This window comes from Carassius auratus, chromosome 28 (genome assembly GCF_003368295.1).
Source record: "Carassius auratus strain Wakin chromosome 28, ASM336829v1, whole genome shotgun sequence".
Taxonomy (NCBI): domain Eukaryota; kingdom Metazoa; phylum Chordata; class Actinopteri; order Cypriniformes; family Cyprinidae; genus Carassius; species Carassius auratus.
The window spans coordinates 14088705-14109061 of NC_039270.1; the positions used below are offsets into that span (position 1 = coordinate 14088705).

A 20357-nucleotide genomic window follows, 5' to 3' on the forward strand; every position below is an offset into this window, starting at 1 on the left:
TTTACGAATGAAGAGTGTTGTTTACTTACACATTTAATTAAGATATCCATTAATATTTCCAAAACAGTTCACTGTTTGTCATTGGTTTATAAATATAAAATATGGTGACTTCTTAACACATTTTTGTTTACATCTAGGATGTCGAAAATAAATTACAACATTAACATCAACAATAGATGTTTCAGTTTTATGTGACAATAATTTTTTTCTATTAGTAAAATAAGACAATCTGCATCGCATGAACAAACAAATTTACGTTGGATAAACATAGTATCTTCAGAATTAAAAAAATGATTGTTGAGAGAACTCTTCAGAAGTCTTACTGCATCAAGTCACCTTATTTTCTTTTTACATTTCTAAACTACTTCTTTACAGTGCATGAGGGCAAACATTGAGTTAACATTCAAGTTTTTTTTTTTTTTGACAAGAGTGTCATATTCCTCTTTATATTTTCCACCTTTTAGTTCCTTTTCAAAATCCTTGCTGGTTATTTTTGGGTGATTTGTCATTTATCAATGATCATTACTAACAATGAGACATTTACTATACGGTCACAGATTTTCCACCAAAGAGTGCGTAAAAGAAGAACAATCTACTTCAGCTTGAGCTAAAACGGTCAGATTTATGCAATGGAATGGAAAGGAAAAGATCTTGGATAATTATAGCATATTTACATATCTTGTTGTATCCCTTTAGATGTCTTACCAAAATAAAAACTCTGCACGGCATAAATGTTTTAGAAAGGTAAAAATACATGAAGTTAAGAAACTGATATTTTTTTCAGCAAAGAAATGTATAGTGTTGTAATATTAATTGATGTTTTAATATTGAACCGCACAAATGCTTCAACATTATAATAATGATGTTTCTAACCATTACAGAATGATTTCTGAAGGATCATGTGACACTGAAGACCGGAGTAATGATGCCGAGAATCGGGCTTTACCATCAAAGGAATGCATTCAATTAAAACTTATTTTAAATCATAATAACATTTACCAATTTTACAGTTTTCATTTTGTTTTTGATTAAGTGAATGCAGTTCATTTAATCCTTTTTTTTTTTTCAAAATCATAAAATCTTACAAACCCCAAACCTTTGAATGCAGCAGCTTTTTAAATACATAATGTTATAATGTACAGAATAAGGCATTTGAGGGGATGCATTAAAGAACCGGAGGAACACCGGTGACAGTTATATTACTGCTATTGAAGATTTCTGGAGAATAGGTTTTACAGAAGAGTAAAACTCAAATGAGTAACCCAGATATTATACCTTCGAAGTAGCAGTAGCGAAAATAGTGTCTTGAGAAAGCAAAACACTTACTTTGATCATTTTCTGCATCTATATTTAGGCATTTTTAGAGAACAGTGATCAGTAGAACCTCATTAGAGTCTTTGCACAGTAACATTGTTTCCAGTTAGAGAGAGAAATACATGCTAAGCTCTAAAGCATTCTGATACCGTCCGTCTGACAAACCCGCCTGCCTTGGTATACAAATAGATTTTTTTTTATTCCACTGATATTGATAAATTGACATTAAAATTCGGTCTTGTACAATACCAGCAAGGCAATGAGAATAAGCAATGATATGAGGAAAAAAACAAAAACATCAATAACGTCTTACAGAACAGCTCTGAGATACAGTTTGATACAATGCACATGGAATGTTCAGGAACCGAAATGGAATAATTAAAATCCAAAGCTAAAATGGTCCATAGAATTGTGCTTGGCCTCCTCTCTTCTCTCACTAATCTACAATGCTGTCCTGCTCCTCGCTTGCTAAGTGACTATATAGTTTCTTTTTTTTTTCCCTTTATGAAGAACAAAATACATCACTATATTCTCGCATTTTTTAAAAGCAAGAGCTGCAGAACAAAATGACACTCATATATTAGAAGTAATTCTGTAAAGGGCTAAAGGAATGTGAAGGAGCTTAAGAGAATATGCAAGTATCGAAAGGCTCCGTCCTTTTCATACAGTTTTAGGAACGTCCAGTTGAAAAAGAGGAGCCTTTTCTAGATTCCAGTTCCAGCACATGATGCAAACGCTCAGTCGTACGGAATGAAAACTGGAGTGACCAGAAGTCCCACGGTCGAGAAACTGTTACTCATAGACCCACAGCCGATGAGATGTGAAACATTACAATTACAAGCTGCAAAGAAGATTAGAAACAATGAAAATATATATATATATATATATATATTTATATAATATATAAAATTTAACAACTGAATATCGGACCAGATTCTTTCATAAATTGTCATAGCAACTGATAAGAGAAGTGTGTTGAGATGTCTGCGAAGTGCTCTATAGCAAACCCTAAATATTTTAGAGGCCCGTGTGATCATGTGTTTTGAAGGTTGGTGTACAAGAGTCTTGTTAAGACTTAAGCGCCACTTGTGACAGCACCTTTCCAGGACTGAGGAAACACTTACTAATAAGACAAACAGTCAGACAGATAGACAGCAAAAGCAATAGACAGAGAGAAAAAAGATGGGTGGAAGTAGTAAATCATTCACTATTTATGCGAGTGCGTGTATGCGCTGTTGCCGTGTATGATTACGTACTGAATTATGTTTGTTTGGGATCACGAGCGGGTCATAGAGGCCGACCCCTGATAGGACAGTTAGTGCAGGAAAAGAGAAGAGGAAAAAGGTGAGATCTTGAAAGGTGAGATGGCACTCGGCTAATCATCTGCGTCTTTCTGCCGCAACCCCCTCTTTTTCTTTTCCTCCCTTCCCCCTTTCTCTATTTATGTTCAGATGGCCTCGACGTAGTTAGCCGGCAGCATCCCCTGCTGGCCGGTGCGCTCCACTCTTCCGTACATCCAGCCCTCGTCGATCTGCTGCACATCCAGGATCATGTCTCCATCCATGAACGACACCTCGTCCTCATCAGCTGCGGTGTAGTCATACACCGCTCGGTAGCGCTTCTGCAACACACACACACACACACTGTAAGGGCTTGAAAAGAAGGAGTGTGTAGGCCAGAGTGTGTAGGAGAGAGTTTGTTACCCCAGAGCTGGGCGGAGGGGCGGCAGCGGCCTGACGCACAGGCGCAGGCTCAGGCTCATAGTGATAGTTATGAGATGCTGCCGAGGGCTGATATGCTACCAGAGAAAAATGGGATTATTTTATGGCTCATCTGAAATTGAGAGGTTCGTGATCTTCCAGAAGAACAGAGAACAAGCGAAAGGTTGTGTACCTGGAGTTGTGTTTTGTTGAGGTGATTGTGGGTGCATAGGCGGGCCTTCACCTCCCATCCGGCTCTTCTCAAAATCCTCGTGGTACTTGATCTAAAACACACAGAGACATGCACAGCCTTACATAAACATATGTGGAAACGTGGTGAATTCTGCTAAATATGTCAACAAAGTAACATTATTTAGCTGGATAACAGTGAAAAAAGGAGCTGTCTTGAAGCTGTTTGACAAGTTGAATATTACAAACATACACTACATATGACATTCAATTCCAATAAAAATGTGTACATGAACATGAAGATAATGGCTGTAAAATTGTCAGCAAAGCATTTGTTGTAAAGCAAAGGTGAAATATTTTAATTACATTTTTATAACGCATAATGCGTAATGCAGCAAAGCTAGTTAAATGCTGACAGGGAAAGAACAAAAAATTTACTACTGTCCCAATTGGTCCATCAAAAAAAACAAAAAACAAACATACAAATAAATGTAGCTCATGTGGTTAAAACATGTTAAACTGATACTGTAATATGCATCTATTTTGCAAGTTGGTATTCTTCCAAAGGCAATCATGTAAGTTTGGAGTCTATAAGACTTTGTTTTTCAAGCTTATGCTCAAAAAAGCGCCATTATTTGATCAAAAGCAATGTAAAAACATCAGTTTTTAAAATCCATTACACTTTAAAAGGAAAGTTTTGTATTTGAATATATTTCAAAATGTAACTTATTCCTGTGATGTAAAGGAGAAATTCCCGCATATTTCAGTTTTCATAATCACACGATCCTTCAGAAATCAATCTAATGTGCAGATTTTGGGTTTAAGATGCATTTCTTATAATTTTTTATGTTAAAACAGTTGTGCTGCTTAATATTTTTGTAAAAAAACATTACATTTTTTAGGACTCTTTGACACGTTAGTATTTATACTTTATGTACTATTTTTTGTTTTGTTTTTCAACCTTGCTGAGAATAATAATAATAATTGGACCCCAAACGTTTGAATAGTAGTGTATGATGACGTGATTGATCATAGATCACAGAGCACAATGAAGACAAGCACCCTGCTCTCTCTACAGACACACCCTCTCTTCCTCAGTGGCGGGCTCTCTGGGTTAGCGGTTCAGACTAAATTAACTGCAGGAAACTGAGGCGAGGAAGAAAAAAACAGAATGCACGAAGCAGAGCGATGCAGTGCTCTCTCATAATTAAACCACTCAGAAAACAGCACTTCAGTTGGTAAAGGGCTGGTTTCAAAGCAAAATGTTTTATTTTAATTAAACGTTATTCTGAGCCAGGGTGACAACTAATAGTAATTCCTGCATCTTCCACAAGGTGTCTTCTGAGCATGAAAAAGGAGTGCATCTTGCTTTCATACTGACAGGAAATGACATCGCAAAAAGGAAGTTATTGGACATAAATGTTACCAGGCAAGCAGCGCAGATACTTCAGTGAACAGGTGTGGTGTGAAGAGAAAATATGAAGCACAGAAAAGTGAGTAATATCTCAAAAGAGAGAAACACACAGGTGTTGGACCTACGTTGCTGATTTGGTCTTGTGTTTTCTTGATTCTCTGCAGCTCTGGTGTGTCGGCCACAACGCTGAAGCCCTTTCCTTTGTTCTTCTCAAATTCCTCCTTGTAGAGCACCTGCAACACAAACACACACAGCCAATCAATCATACTTGTTTTTTACATTCGTAACAGGTTCCCTCCTTTTACAGTAGCATATATGAAGCTTAGTTAATGGATAATCATAACATTTGCCATTTTCCACATCCCACAGGCTACAAAGTCTTTTATAATGAACAGTCAGTGAAAGCAAGGTGCATAACATTTAAAAAATGTTTATACTCAATATTATGAGCCATTTCATTTTCTATTAATTTTATATATTCTAAATAAATATTCTAGAAATTTAGTTGCTATGCAAACTATAACTATATGAAAAGCGCTACACAAATAAACTTGAAATGAACTTTTTTCGATAACTTTGGGTCTAAATACAGTTGAAAACACAACTGCAATAAATTAATGGTAAATGATATACATAAACAAAAACAATCATGCAATAAAATGAGTATAATGTTACAAAAAGAAAAAAACGTTGCAAACTAGTCTCAGTGAAGTTGTTATAAAGTGGGGGCTAGCTTGTGAAAAAATGTTGATCGACACCAACTGATAAACTTATTTCCCATAAATTAAATATTTGCTAGTTCCTTTTTTTCCTGCCAGTAACACAGATAGCAGGCTTTAATGGTTTATCTTTACTAATGCGGTCCACACAAAAATATTTGTACTGAGAAAATAGAATTAAAATGTTGTGATGTTTGGATTTGAATTGTTGCTTAGATAACAGTTCATCAGTTATATCTAATAGTTCTCACTAAAAAACATTGGATTTGTGCCTCTAATGTTTTCAAAGCTCATCAAAAAAAAAAAAAAAAAAACACACCAAATTGTTATGAGCTCCACATAGTTGTTACTCACACAAGAGCAGTGTTGTGTTTTTGGGGCTTTCAGACTGGCATTTTAGTTTGACATTTTAGGTTCACATGGGGAAAAAAATAAAAATAAAATAAAAGTGAAAGCGGTTAGCGGGGTACCAAACATGAGACGACCTGTAGAAGATGGTCGGAGATTGGTTGCAGTGGAACTGTGGTGTGGCTCGCGTGACTTGATCAGGAAGTAACGTGCCACACAAATGTGTTTTGGCCAGTGACAACCTCATTCGTTTAACAAAGCAAAGGATGACAGCAGTGATGATTAACCTTGGATTCAGTGACTACAATCAGAGAATCAGCTGTCTCCACAAAACAGTTCATGCGAAGCACATACAGTAAATGCAAGAGTTGTTCACTTTGCTGCACATAAAAACACCAAATGAATAAAAAAATACAATATATTCTCCCATGTTCTGTTTTCTATATGCGCCGTACACCTTCGTGATGACGTAAGGTGAATGCAAATGCACCGGGGTTTGAAAGAATCAAGTGAGAATGAAACCAGACCAATGCTCTCAGGTTCGGACCGCTGCAAACATGCCCAGTGTGAAAGCAGGTGGAGCTCTGGGAGATGATCATGACTTGATTTAAGCAACCTTTTAGGAATGGATTCGAGTGTTCAGAGCGTACGCTGGCGGGTCATACCTGGCTCTGCATCTTGCTTTGCTGTTTCAGGCGCAGGTTCTCGGGAGTGTCAGCAACACTGGTGAACGACGTCTTGGGATAGTGTCTGAAATACACACAGTTAACATCAGCATTCAAAAAACTGATTTGCAACTAACATCTCAGTATTTCTCCTTGTTGAATGACAAAAAATTGTATTTTTAATCATTATCATTTTTGCACAGTCACCAAATGTTAGGTAAAACCTTTAATGCATGAACTATTTGGGTTAATTTTATTGTATATCATTGGGCTTTTCATGTCAGTGACTTATCAAGGCTATCAGGACGCTCTTTATCCGTGTGACTTGCTTGCTGCTAAAGAGGAAGATCATGAATTAGTGGCGGTGAAGGTGAATGTCCACATTTGCTTATCGCTGATCTGTGTGAGCATAGTGAAGATGCACAAGTGAAACTTGAGCCTTGTGTAAACAAGGCAGCATATTTGTCCTATTTTTCACAGACCAACGCAAGACAAAATTAGCATGACAGTGACAAACCCAAGCACAATCATCCAACGCAACACACAATTAGATTGCCAGAAATAACAGAACTGTACAACAGAGAATATCAATTACAATTACATCATTAAAGTGGCTCTATTATGGATTTTTGAAAATGACATTTCATGCAATTGAAACAAAAGTTTTAAATCTGAAAGTGCTCCGTATATAAAGTTATTGTCTCTCATAAGAAAGAGTCGACTCTGAATCATTGAAACGAGTCGTTTTTAAAACGAATCCCAAGCCGTTTAGTGTAGATGTCAACATGAAACATTACCATACTGCTGCACACTTGTTTCTCTTTTCATATTGGTCTGAATGAAAATGCTAATTCTTTTTGTTCATCTAGGTGATGATTTTTGAAGCAGTAAAAATAGTGCCGGTAACACTGTACACAAAGCAGCACTGCACTCACAAACGCTGCTTATCAGGCATTACAGGCTCATGATGAAATGAAAATGAGATCAATCAACCAATCATCGCAGATTACCTTCATGCAAAGGAGGGGTTTGGAAATATTAATCGTTTGGGAATATTTGAGCAAATAAGTTACAAATAAATGCATATTATAAAGACAGTAAAAGTTTTTTTTTTTTTTTACGTTTATTGTTTTTACCTTGCATGCATGTTAACCTCCCAATGCATGGGGACTCCCAATACCAAAATATGAACCTTTCATTACCCATAATAGGTGCACAGTAATTGATATATTTGGTAATAAAGTCGTAATCATTTTTTAATACAGCCTTAATCTTTTAACTACAGTTAGTTAATCGTGTAACCATATAGCAACATATAGTGTGCAACAAAAGGATTTAACAGGGCTGATTCAGAATTCAGAAGAATCATATTAACAACACAACAACTGAGCCAATCAAAACCTAGTCTGTTCCTGGTTAGCACAGGACACCCTGTCTGCTACCTCTGTATAGTACACAGATGCTGTGTTGCTGCAGGCAACCTCCACATAAAACAACACATGCTCTGTAAACCAAATATAGACTGATCCAGCTCTACCTTAAAGAGCCCTGCCAAAGACTTCACAAAATTCAGGCAGCGGACTATAAATAAGGGTCAAACATACACGTTTTTTTGTGTGAAAAATTACACTGGTACCGTACTTTTAGTTTTAGCAATTTGGTAATATAATGGTTTAATTTGTATTGCTAATATATATATATATATATATATATATATATATATATATATATATATATATATATATATGTGTGTGTGTGTGTGTGTGTGTGTGTGTGTGTGTGTGTGTACATATATATCATTATAAACAGAAGAACTTGAAGTTTCAGTCTAACCAATTTAAAGCTTTTTTTGTTTTCTCCAAGAATGAATGAATTTCCAGAATTTTAAGAAAAATGCAAGCAACGTTTGGCCGTTTTTATTACAAATTCCAGAGCTTTATCCGATATGTACCGCAGTTTCATCCTTGTTTTTCATTTGTTTTATATCAAAGTACTCAGTTGCGTGTTTTTCTGTGCTTTTTCAGAGAGTTCTCTCATGCAAATGTGTTTTTTGTCTTGTTTTCATGCACGCATGCCAGACTTTACTTTCACTTTACACTGGCTCAAACTTCCAATGAAAAATCATAAATGGTGGTTCAAAAGACCAAAACCTGTTTATTGGTTGAATATGGGACAGTTTGGACCAATCTGGGCACAGGGGTGGGACTAAGCATTAACAATTGTTTCTGTTTGGCTCAGAGGAACGAAATGCATTGGTCGTCAAAATGTAATGATGTAATCACGTACGCTATTGAGCCTCTGAATATCCAAATAAGATGAATGATATCTCCAAAAAGTTTTTATTTTTTTTCCCAACACTTTTTTTAAACATTCAGATAGGATAAGCGGTTATTAAACATTTAAGAACAACAGTTATTTCTTCTATTCTTTCTAGTTATGTCTTCTCTGTCTTTGAGAGTTAACAGACAATCCCAGCGTAATCCAATCAGATGTTTTTTTTTTACTTCCGGTGGACGTGTACCATCAGACCATCACTCCGAGAAGCAAACAGGCCTTTATCTGTTGGGTGCAAGAGGAAATTACTTTGCCATGGTCACTTGCTCAGATTATTTTCGTAATAAGGACTGAGTAAACAGTGGAAGAAGCAAATCTAGACAGAAGGGCAGTCATAAATCATTTGCTAAATAAAGACTAAAATCCCCTGGTGTATCACAGAAGTGTGTGAGAGTGAGAAATAAGGACCTTGAGATACACCGGCGCTCACAAAAATAATACATTTGCATATTTTGTATGCCAGCTGGTCATCGTGACTTTATAAACATTTTCAAGCCATGTCAGAGCAGCATGTTAGGCCTGGTGGACTGCACTGAAACACTGCAACTTGAAGTATGAATGGTAACCTTTTAAAAACAGAAAAAGCTATAGCTGAGGTGTAGAACTCACATCAGAAGTGGACGCCGGAGAAGTTAACTCATTTGTGTATGCATGTATGGGTCATTGTTTTGAAAATAGGAATTTCCCTCCAATACCCTTCGACCGAATGCATGCACAAGTCAGCTACTGTGTTCGCAGACGTGACCTTTCCACGATCAACTACTGAGACAAAGGACAATCAGAAACAATTAACCTGTTAAATGTCACCGTCCCGTATACGGGACACCTAAATTTACTTAAATATATTACAATTATATCCTAATCTAATCATGACAAACTATATATCGTTGGAAAGGTCTAAGAGTCCTAAATAGATATTTGACCATGTTTTGTTGTTAAAAATTAGGAAGGAACAGTAAAAGATTAATTTATAAAAAGAGTGCACCTCAAAACATATACATCATAACAGGAGTTCTAACCTTTGTCACAAAAAATCTACTCCGGTTCCTTTTTCCCTATCACATGTTTTAGTAATCATCATAAATTATATATCATTTGAAAGCTTATATACTCCAAATTCATCTTATGAAAACCATTTAGAAATCGGACACTGCATTACCATGGAAATCATACTTTAAAATCTTTTAGCGTGCTCCTCCCGCTTAATTTATAAAAAGAGTGCACCTCAAAACATATACATCATAACAGGAGTTCTAACCTTTGTCACAAAAAATCTACTCCGGTTCCTTTTTCCCTATCACATGTTTTAGTAATCATCATAAATTATATATCATTTGAAAGCTTATATACTCCAAATTCATCTTATGAAAACCATTTAGAAATCGGACACTGCATTACCATGGAAATCATACTTTAAAATCTTTTAGCGTGCTCCTCCCCCTCAGCGGGAGGGGTCATATTCCAAATATATTACGGTCTTTTAGAATCAAAACTTTTCATAATCTTGACAAAATACATATCGTTGGAAAGGTCGGAGTCTCAAGATTCCATATTTGGTGGTTATTTTGTCATAGACATAATATTGAGTGAGAAATTGATACATTTGTGACAAACAAATGCATCCAAAAAATTCAATGGAGTTTCAATGGCCCCCGGTGGCTTTTTGTGGTATAACACCTAAACAGAATTGCATATGAACCTACATTTTTTTTATATCAACTTCAAATTTGGAACACAACTTATTTAGACATATGGCTTTAATTTTATAGAAATTTGGGATTAAAACATATTTTATAAAATATTTATTTTATATAAAATATAATAAAAATAAAATAATAAATGTATTTACAGTAAATTTAAACTTCTATAACTTTTTTATGCTTTAATTTTTTTAAATGATTTCACTTCTGCAATAATCTGCAGATGGTCTTCTTTAAAAAGAGACCAACCTTTGGTCTGTATTCAAAAGCGTTTATGAATTATAACAATTTAAGTGTGAATAGTGTACTTTCACGTGTATGTTAAAAAATGGTGGTGACAGTTAAAAGGTTAAAGTATAACATTATATCAAAATAGGCCCATATATATCAATTTTGCCTTCTAAATGCATGTTTCTTGTCTTATTGCGAAAGATGCATCAGTGCACGTTATTCAAAAGACAACAGTGTCTATCTTTATATCCTCAAAATGTACTTCCTCTTCTTTTGAGACACTCTTTTTTTTCTTCCCACTAACATCATTTAAACCAAGCCTTTTACTGGAAACAGTTAGCCATTTGTCAAATAGACCTTGTTTTAGAAACCTTGCGTTTTATCTGGCTCCATTCTAATAATCTGATTCATTCTCAATATATCAACCCCTGTGTATAAAAAAAAAAAAAAAAATATATATATATATATATATATATATATATATATACATATACACATATACATATATATATATATATATATATATATATATATACATATATTTATATATATATATATACATATACACATATACATATATATATATATATACATATACACATATACATATATATATATATATATATATATATATATATATATATACACACATGTATATTAGGGGTGTAACGGTTCACAAAATTCACGGTTCGGTTCGATACGATACACTGATGTCACGGTTCGGTTCGGTTCGATACGTTTTAGATACAGCAAAATGTAAAAACATCTCAACTTTTCAGAATGCCGCAAGCGCACCGCGGGTCATGTGACAAGAACCAACCAATCAGCTTCATCCTTTCCCGTAACAACGTTGAGAGCTCAGCCAAGATGAAGGAACAGCTGATCATAGTTGTATATGGATTGCAATTTTGAAATAAATTCAGTAGCAGAGCTACTGCAAGCGATTTTTAGAGCTGCAAATCCATTTATCCTTCGCTGAAATTTCCGCGTCTCATGGAGAGAGCACGTCATTGTTGCTTAGCAAAGACAGACGCCTCATGAGCGCTTCTGCCCGAGCGCTTTGGAAAGGAGGAGAAAGACGCGCTTAGCGTTTTCCATGCGTTTTTAGGCACGATATGTGAACGGCCCCTAAGGCGCTCGCTCACTCAGCACACGCTGAAGGCTCGTTGCAAAATGTCTAATGCATTTAACAGACCAGAAATATAAGATCCTAAAATAACCAACAGGTCTGGTGTTTGGGTTGGATTCCCTGTAAGCTATAGTGTCTAAATGCTGCAGGGATAGTTTGCTGCGTGCATGTTTCTCCTTTTTTTCGTCTTTTCCCAGATAGTACTGACGCATATATCCCAGATATTCCCGCTGTTTTTTTGTTTTGTTTTTTTTTGTAATCCCGCTGGTGTACCCTGTCATGTTGCAGATGCGACATACCGTTGTTTTTTTATCCACCACTCTCTTGCCATCACCATTATAGCTTAAAGGGAATCCAAAGTGCACCCAAACACCAGACCTGTTGGTTATTGGGGGATCTTCTCATTTCTAGTCTGTTAAACGCATTGGCTATTTTGCAACGAGCCTTCAGCGCGTACTGAGTGAGCGAGCGCCTGCTGAGTAGCCTAACATAAACATATAAGATGGTGTTTTTTTCTTCTTCGGGAGTGTCAGGGGCGTTGCCTGTTACGTTGTTTGGGTTATTGGGCTACCTTGTTGAACGCATATCATTATATTTCTTTCTCTCTCTTTTTTTTTTTTTTTCAAATATAATTAATTACTCCAACGAACCGTTCGGTATACATAAATATATAAATATAAATATATATATAATTTTTTTCTTGTTAAATATCTTAACTAAAATAGGGTTGCAAAGTGCAACTGATGGTGGCTGCATCCAAATATGCCTATGTTCATACTGGATGGAAAATGTGAAAAGCATAATAGATACATATTCCTAATACTGTTCTTGATAGCACCTGGATGATTTATGCTTATCACTTTGAGGAGGTGCAGCTGACTCTGGTTGGTCATGTGACACTAACAGCATGGTGGATGTAGCACATCCATATTTTATTCATACTACATAAAATGCACTTTTTAATGTGATGTGAAGGATGTGAAGTAAGGTTAAAAACCAAGTACAGTACCTACTAGACAGAATGCAATTCTGGATGCAGCTTGTGAATTTATTTTTGTATTATGACGTATTTCCAAGTAAAACACACCAGTAACAGAAACATAATAAAATAACATTTATTTCACCACATCTTGAGGAATATGTAGCAAAAAAAAAAGCTAACACACAATAAGAGCAGACATTTAACACACACAAAACTCACAGAGCAGAGATACTTACGCATTACAGTATGGTCTCTTCTCAAAGCCTTTGTAGTTCTTCATGTTTAGAGTCATCTTACAGACTTCACAGCTAAAGCATCCTTTATGCCAGTACTGAAAGAGAAAGATACAGAGTGATCAGAGCTATAAACTGTGTTTGTATTAGGAGGTGCATGCAAAGAAATAGGGAAATTGTCTGCAACTGATTTGGGAAAGATAAAAAGAGCAAATGACATGAAGCCCTTCGGATCCCTGAGCGTTGCTAACTCAGTCACCATAGCTGCTACACAGTCAGGATTAAATAGAAAAACAATGGAGTGGTTGTTCTTTGAAAGCACTTGGAAAGAAAAAGAGGAACCAACACCTTGTGTGTCAAAAAAAGAAAACCAAATTGAGGTTGTGTCCATTTAAAGTAAAGACATGTTGTTGTTTCCTGGTGTGTGTGTGTGTGTGTGTGTGTGTGTGTGTGTTTGTGTGAATGCATCAGTTTTAAAGACTTTCTGGCACCGACATTTTATAAGCACCCATCTGGATCACACTGGTTGTCAAGTGGTTACTAACTGAGTTACATCACCATTTTCCCAGCTTCTTGCGACATAAGGGAAAACCAGAAAGAATGATCCACAACGAAACAACAAATTCTGGGAAACACCCTGACTGAGATACTGGACTTAAATAGCTATACACTAAAGTATGCAGCTGTAATTTATACTAGACCTTGATTACCAGCTTCCTTAGTTAATGTTGACCAAGGGAGTGTTTCAGTGATAAGAGACCACACACTCACACGTACTGAAAATGGACTGGGGGGACTGACCTGACCCGCTACCCTACATTACATCTATGCAGCCAGTCATGCATGCTGCAATGCCTATAATTTAGATGGTATTTTTGTCTTCCTATATCCAACACTTTTTTACCAGTCAGCTGGAGTGTAGTAGTTTGAACACATGTGCATGAGTAACAAAATGATGCATCTATCCTGCACTACCAGGGAGAGGAAGCTGCTAGCACAGGACTGAGCACAGATTCCGTTTATAACCAAAAATAACTAACCACCCCACCTCCACTCATGTGCTACAAAAAATCCTTTTATAGGTATCTAGTCTGTTGCAAAGAGTTTAGAAGTGAAGAAGCAGGGACACTATAAGAACAAAGCCGAGAAGAAGCACACGAGGAAAGATCTGTAGAGAGGTATAAGAGATTTATGATGTATTACAATGGAATAATTAATGATGTATTCTATCTATAGACTTCACACTGAAATTAGCTTACAATAGTACAGTGCATGGTGTTTTACTGATGGATAAATACAAAGCACTTTGCAAAATTGCCACTCAATTCCTTGAAAGTGACAATGGTTAAATGTAGCACAATGTATATGATATAAAACATTTTCTGCAATGGTCTTGGTTTCACACTGTTCAGCATGGCATCATCTTTGCATTATAATAAAAACGTCTGCTTTAAACCCATAAATACAATTGATTCATAAATGCACCATTGTGTAAATTTGATATTCAGTTACACTACCATTCAAAGGTCAGTAAGATTTTTTTTATGTTTTCAACCATCTTATGCTCACCGAAGCCACATTTATTTATTCAAAAATACAATACAAAGTAATACTGTAAAATATTATATCAGTTTAATAAGTTTTCTAGTTTAGTTTTTTTATTTAAATTATTATATTTGTGTGTATATATATATAAGGATCTAAAGGATTATACTGTGTTTGACCCCCTTTCACCTTCAGAACTGCCTTAATTCCACGTGGCTTTGATTCAACAAGGTGCTGAAAGCATTCTTTAGAAATGTTGGCCCATATTGATAGGATAGCATCCTGCAGTTGATGGAGATTTGTGGGATGCACATCCAAGGCACGAAGCTCCCATTCCACCACATCCCAAAGATGCTCTATTGGGTTGAGATCTGGTGACTGTGGGGCATTTTAGTACAGTGAACTCTTTGTCATGTTCAATAAACCAATTTGAAATGATTCGAGCTTTGACATGGTGCATTATCCTGCTGGAAGTAGCCATCAGAGGATGGGTACATGGTGGTCATAAAGGGATGGACATGGTCAGAAATAATGCTCAGGTCGGCCGTGGCATTTAAACGATGCCCAATTGGCACTAAGGGGCCTAAAGTGTGTCAAGAAAACATCCCCACACCATCACACCACCAGCACCAGCCTGCACAGTGGTAACAAGACATGATGGGTCCATGTTCTCATTCTGTTTACACCAAATTCTGACTCGACCATCTGAATGTCTCAACAGAAATTCAGACTCATCAGACCAGGCAACATTTTTACAGTCTTCAACTGTCCAATTTTGGTGAGCTCGTGCAAATTGTAGCCTCTTTTTCCTATTTGTAGTGGAGATAAGTGGTACCCGGTGGGGTCTCCTGCTGTTGTAGCCCATCCGCCTCAAGGTTGTGCGTGTTGTGGCTTCACAAATGCTTTGCTGCATACCTCGGTTGTAACGAGTGGTTATTTCAGTCAAAGTTGCTCTTCTATCAGCTTGAATCAGTCGGCTCATTCTCCTCTGATCTCTAGCATCAACTAGGCATTTTCTCCCACAGGACTGCCGCATACTGGATGTTTTTCCCTTTTCACACCATTCTTTGTAAACCCTAGAAATGGTTGTGTGTGTAAATCCCAGTAACTGAGCAGATTGTGAAATACTCAGACCGGCCCGTCTGGCACCAACAACCATGCCATGCTCAAAATTGCTTCAATCACCTTTCTTTCCCATTCTGACATTCAGTTTGGAGTTCAGGAGATTGTCTTGACCAGGACCACACCCCTAAATGCATTGAAGCAACTGCCATGTGATTGATTGATTAGATAATTGCATTAATGAGAAATTGAACAGGTGTTCCTAATAATCGTTTAGGTGAGTGTATATGTAACTGCCCTAGTTAAAAATTTAAGATGTTTTTCTTTTTGAAGCTTGATATTCATTATCTACTGCTATTGTCTGGAAAAGGTCTGTCTGGTCAATTTGCTAAACTTCTCTTTCTGTGTGCCACTCTAAAAATCCTTTGCTTATTGAACACCACAAGCAGGACCGTAGCTGGGGTTAGTAGGGCCCCGGTGCAGGTTGTACCAGTGGGCCCTGTTTGAAATAGTTTAATTTGTATGTTCGCTCTATTTAATGATTTGTGCTATTTAAACAACTATTAAGTTTTTTTTAAGTTTGTAGGTGTCCAGGAACAGAAACTGAATAATTAAATGTAAAAATAGCACTGCATAGTTTTCACTGTAAAAATTAAATATACAGTCAAACCCAAATTTATTGAGACAATAATTTATTTTTTATTGAGAATTTGAGACTTTTCTCACATTATCACAGCTTATTTGCTATAGTTTAGAAAATGGTAATAAAATGTCAAGAACTCAAGAGTTAAACTGTTAGAACAAATTCATCTTGATAATGTCAGATAACTTTGATAGAAAGGTATGTAATGGATTACAATTATTTTGCTATACCCACTTAAATAAATGAATTATAGTGTCCTGCACCTACTAGTAAAAAAAAAAAAATTTAAGTATATCTGGTGTCTGAATAATTGTTAGTTTGACTGTAAAATTCTTGTTTAAACTACAAAGTAATTCGGTCAAGAGCAGTATGTGATTTTTCTTTTTTTCATTTTCTCGTATTAACATTACAGCAGCTACAGTAGTAGCTAAATTAGGCGCGGTCACTTTAAGAGACAATGCATCCATTATAAAAATACTCATCTGATTTTTTTTCTCAGCTGTTCACTTTAACTTAAGACATAACCACAGTTTTTTCGAACATACTTTCCAAGATGGGTATTTTGACATTTCCTCTTTAGTATTTGTTGGTACAAGAGCAAAAAGAGGCAAATTCAGTGTTCAAGCGTTTTGAGGCGCGTCTCTCTGCCTGAGTCCTGAAAACCTTGGGTGCTGAATTGGGCTCTTTCACATCCTTTTCTGTTTGTTTAAACAACTGGGATTTGTATTTGTTCGTTCAGGTGCAGGAGGAACTTCCAGGAGAACTTCACAAAGGAGAGCTTAGGTTCAATGTTGCGGTCTTTGAAACATGGCTCTCTTTGTGTGAACAGCTACTCAGTTCAGCTTTTCGGTGTCATGTGTTTGAATGCTTTAAACTCTTTTGAATGTTTTACTTGGCAAGGCTTAAAAACACGTGAAAATAATAAGCTTTCGTGAAGACGCACTGCACTGGCCTGTCAACTGTCCTGATCGTCTTTTAGACTGGCCTCAGCCAGACAGTTGAGATCACTGGGGGCCCCTCCTCAGCCGTGGGCCCCTATAATAGTCACCACCTTTCACCTCACTAGTGACGGCCCTGATGACAAGGAAGAGTTCATATTTGTTTTTTGGGGGGCACTCTCTCTTAAGATGACACAGAAGCACCCTGCCCACCTCTCGCTGGTTGCTGTTCTTCAGAGATGTTCTCCAGAGTGACAGCTGATGAGCTCAAGCACTGAAGCAGAATCACAAGCGATGGTTGGCCTCTCTTCAAGCCGAGCGAAGCACTGGCATGCCTCAACAAAACAACAGTGTGAAGCAACTCAGGCGCGCGAGGCCTCTCCTCCAGGCAATGAATGGAGCTAACTTGTGTATGTGTGCGGGGTCAGTGCTGTTTGTGACAACATCTGTGGGAGGTGTGCCATCAAACGCCCCCCGTTTACACCGCATGTCTCATTCACGCATCACAGGTCTGTGGCGTCATTCCTCAAGCTGCTTCGTTCAAGGCCAATCGATTGATGTGCTCTTAACGCCCATTACACGCGTTAGCACTCCGCCCCAGTTCCTTTCCCTCGCAAATACTTGCGCTGGATGAAAATAAAAGATGGCGACCCCACCCTCTGGAGCAATCTAAAGCAATTGAAAACTCAAGATTTCGCCAGAATCAAAACGAGAGCGATAAGGATATGGGTTAAGAGGGGGGTGGGGTCTGCATAGAAAGCGTTTCACAAGCGTGTCGAGAAGCAACACTTCCTCTGGCCAGTTGGTAAACATGCTAGATGGGCACATTGTGTCAACGTTAGGTGATATTTCAACAATGCATGTAACATTTTCCCAAAATTCGCATGTTTATTTTTTTTTCCTTAACAGGCCTCAACGTTATACACCCTTGAAGTTGCACATCTGCAAACCAGGCTGGATGACAAAAAGCGAGATCGCGTACAACCCAACCGCGCGTATAAACCCGTTTCGGGGCTGTTGGTTATAAGAGTATAATATCCACGTTAGCTTTTGACATGGCTTTGGCAGTTTTGTGTTTTTGGGTCCGTCTATGTCGCCCACAGAACACACTGACACGTCATAAACAAACCTCCTCCTCCTCGCGAGCGAACGAGGCCAAGAACAAGCGTCGGTTTGAAAAATAACGACTCCCGCTGCGGATATCAGTTGATATCACACGATAGTCGCACTGAGGAAAAACGAATAAACGATAGACAACTTGTAGCGTGCTATGAAGTTATCTCAATCGAGTTTTTTTAATCGCTAGCCAGCTCGCTTCACGTTGCGCGTTTCCGCTCTGTCCACATTCTCAATAGTCATCGGAAACGGTCTATTTTAAGCCACGTAAAAGAAAATCTAGATATTAACACAAACAAATCCATTTATATGTATATATGAACCCCATTCTCGCAGCCAGGGGTGTAACATTAAGCTTTGCTAGCGAATGCTAAGTTTCACATAGCCTTACCTTGTCAAGGCAATTCACTTTTTCCGTGGGATACACCACTCGGTCACATCTGCTACACAGTGGATTCATTTCGGAGGAATTGTATGGCGACGGAACAAGACAAGGAGTCGGTCCACTGAGCGCTGTTTGGGTTGATACCGATCGCTGTCCGTTGATGAAGTCCGGTTCGCACCGCTGGCTGACTGTCAGCGAACCAATCAGACGCGGAAGGCGCGCGCACGCACTGCCGCTGTGTCCTGGCGCGCGCGTCCGTGCAAGGGCACTCCGCGGAAGACTTTCGTTCTCTCGAGAGTGTTTCTAGAATTCTTGAGCATTCGAAACGTCATCGTTGAGCATTTGAAAAGAATGCTAATGAGTTAAATGACTGAAGCTGATCTTATCTTGTGTTTAGCTTCGGTTTGAGCTGTTTTAAACCCACATCACTGGGGCGGCAGTGGCTCAGTGGTTCATGTAGGTTGTCTACAAACCGGAAGGTTGGTGGTTCAATCCCCGGCTCCACCTGACCAAGTGTCGAGGTGTCCTTGAGCAAGACACCTAACCCCAGCTGCTCCCGACGAGCTGGATGGCGCCTTGTATGGCAGACACCGCCGTCGGTGTGTGAATGTGTGTGTGAATGGGTGAATGTGAGGCAAATTGTAAAGCGCTTTGGATGGCCATGTGGTCTGTTGAAAGCGCTATATAAATGCAGTCCATTTACCATTTACCATCATCAAGCGGATGTTAGTGATAGATATGTTGGGAGTGTACCTGGCCTCGCATTGCTTATTCAGTCAAACTATCACCTTCTAGAATAAACACTGATAACATAGTGTTTTACATAATGTGCGTTCAGCATACTCGAACTTTGAATAGTACTGACACAGCACAGCACTTTGATCATCCTGGTGTTTGTTCATGTAAATCAGTTTTCACACGAGTCGTTCAAATTCTATCCAAAGCAATGAAACGCACCATTGTTTCGTTTTCGAATCGGATGCGCCAAAGAAACTTCAGTGTAGAGTTACACTTTCTGTCGCTCTTTGTTCGAGCGATACCTGGTGGCTGTATGTGCAATTCTGTGTTAGAAGGCCTAACGTTACCTACATGACCGTTTATCTCATGCGATTGACATCTGTCTGTTTTGTGTTTTTGTCATACTCAAGGTTCATTAAATGTGTGTATTGCTCACGGAGTATATTTTCATTTGCATCTTCCTGTTAGGGGAGAGTGGGGCTAGTTGTCACACAGGGATCGTCACAATGGTTACATCTCAGTAACTTTAAGGTTTAAAGGCTATTAGACAAACGTGTCTTGTATCCAAACTAAAATTTCAATCGCACTGTATTTTTGTTATAGCTGAATGTACGAGCATCACACTGATAGACATTCATTGATATACAGTCAGGTCAATATATTTGGACACATGTACATTTTTATTTATTATTTTAGCTGCTGACCAAAATATAATCAAGTTACAGTTACATAATGAACGTGGGCTCAAAGTGCACATTCTGAACTTTGAGGGTATTATTATCATCACAATTGGAGGAAAAGTTAAGGAATTACAGCTCTTTAAGGTGTACCTCGCCCCTTTTTCAAGGGACCAAGCTGAGTCAAAAGCCATTTCATGGTCAGACATGGGCTATTCCTTCATTTCTTTCCAACATCAATTAAGCAGGTAAAAAAGGTCTGGAGTACTAAGATTCTAAGTGTTACATTTGCATA

General features: G+C 37.7%; 1 protein-coding gene across 1 annotated transcript; it reads right to left on the reverse strand.

Annotated features, from left to right (window-relative positions):
- Positions 1 to 1331: 1331 nt before the first annotated feature.
- Positions 1332 to 18920, reverse strand: LOC113046905 (LIM and SH3 domain protein 1-like). Its single transcript, XM_026208029.1, has 7 exons — positions 18654 to 18920; positions 12962 to 13056; positions 6350 to 6434; positions 4743 to 4850; positions 3208 to 3298; positions 3018 to 3112; positions 1332 to 2935 (listed from the first exon to the last, which is right to left on the reverse strand). Exons 1-7 carry the CDS (start codon positions 18720 to 18722, stop codon positions 2762 to 2764), a joined length of 717 nt encoding a protein of 238 aa, XP_026063814.1. The 5' UTR covers positions 18723 to 18920; the 3' UTR covers positions 1332 to 2761.
- Between the last annotated feature and the right edge of the window lie 1437 nt (positions 18921 to 20357).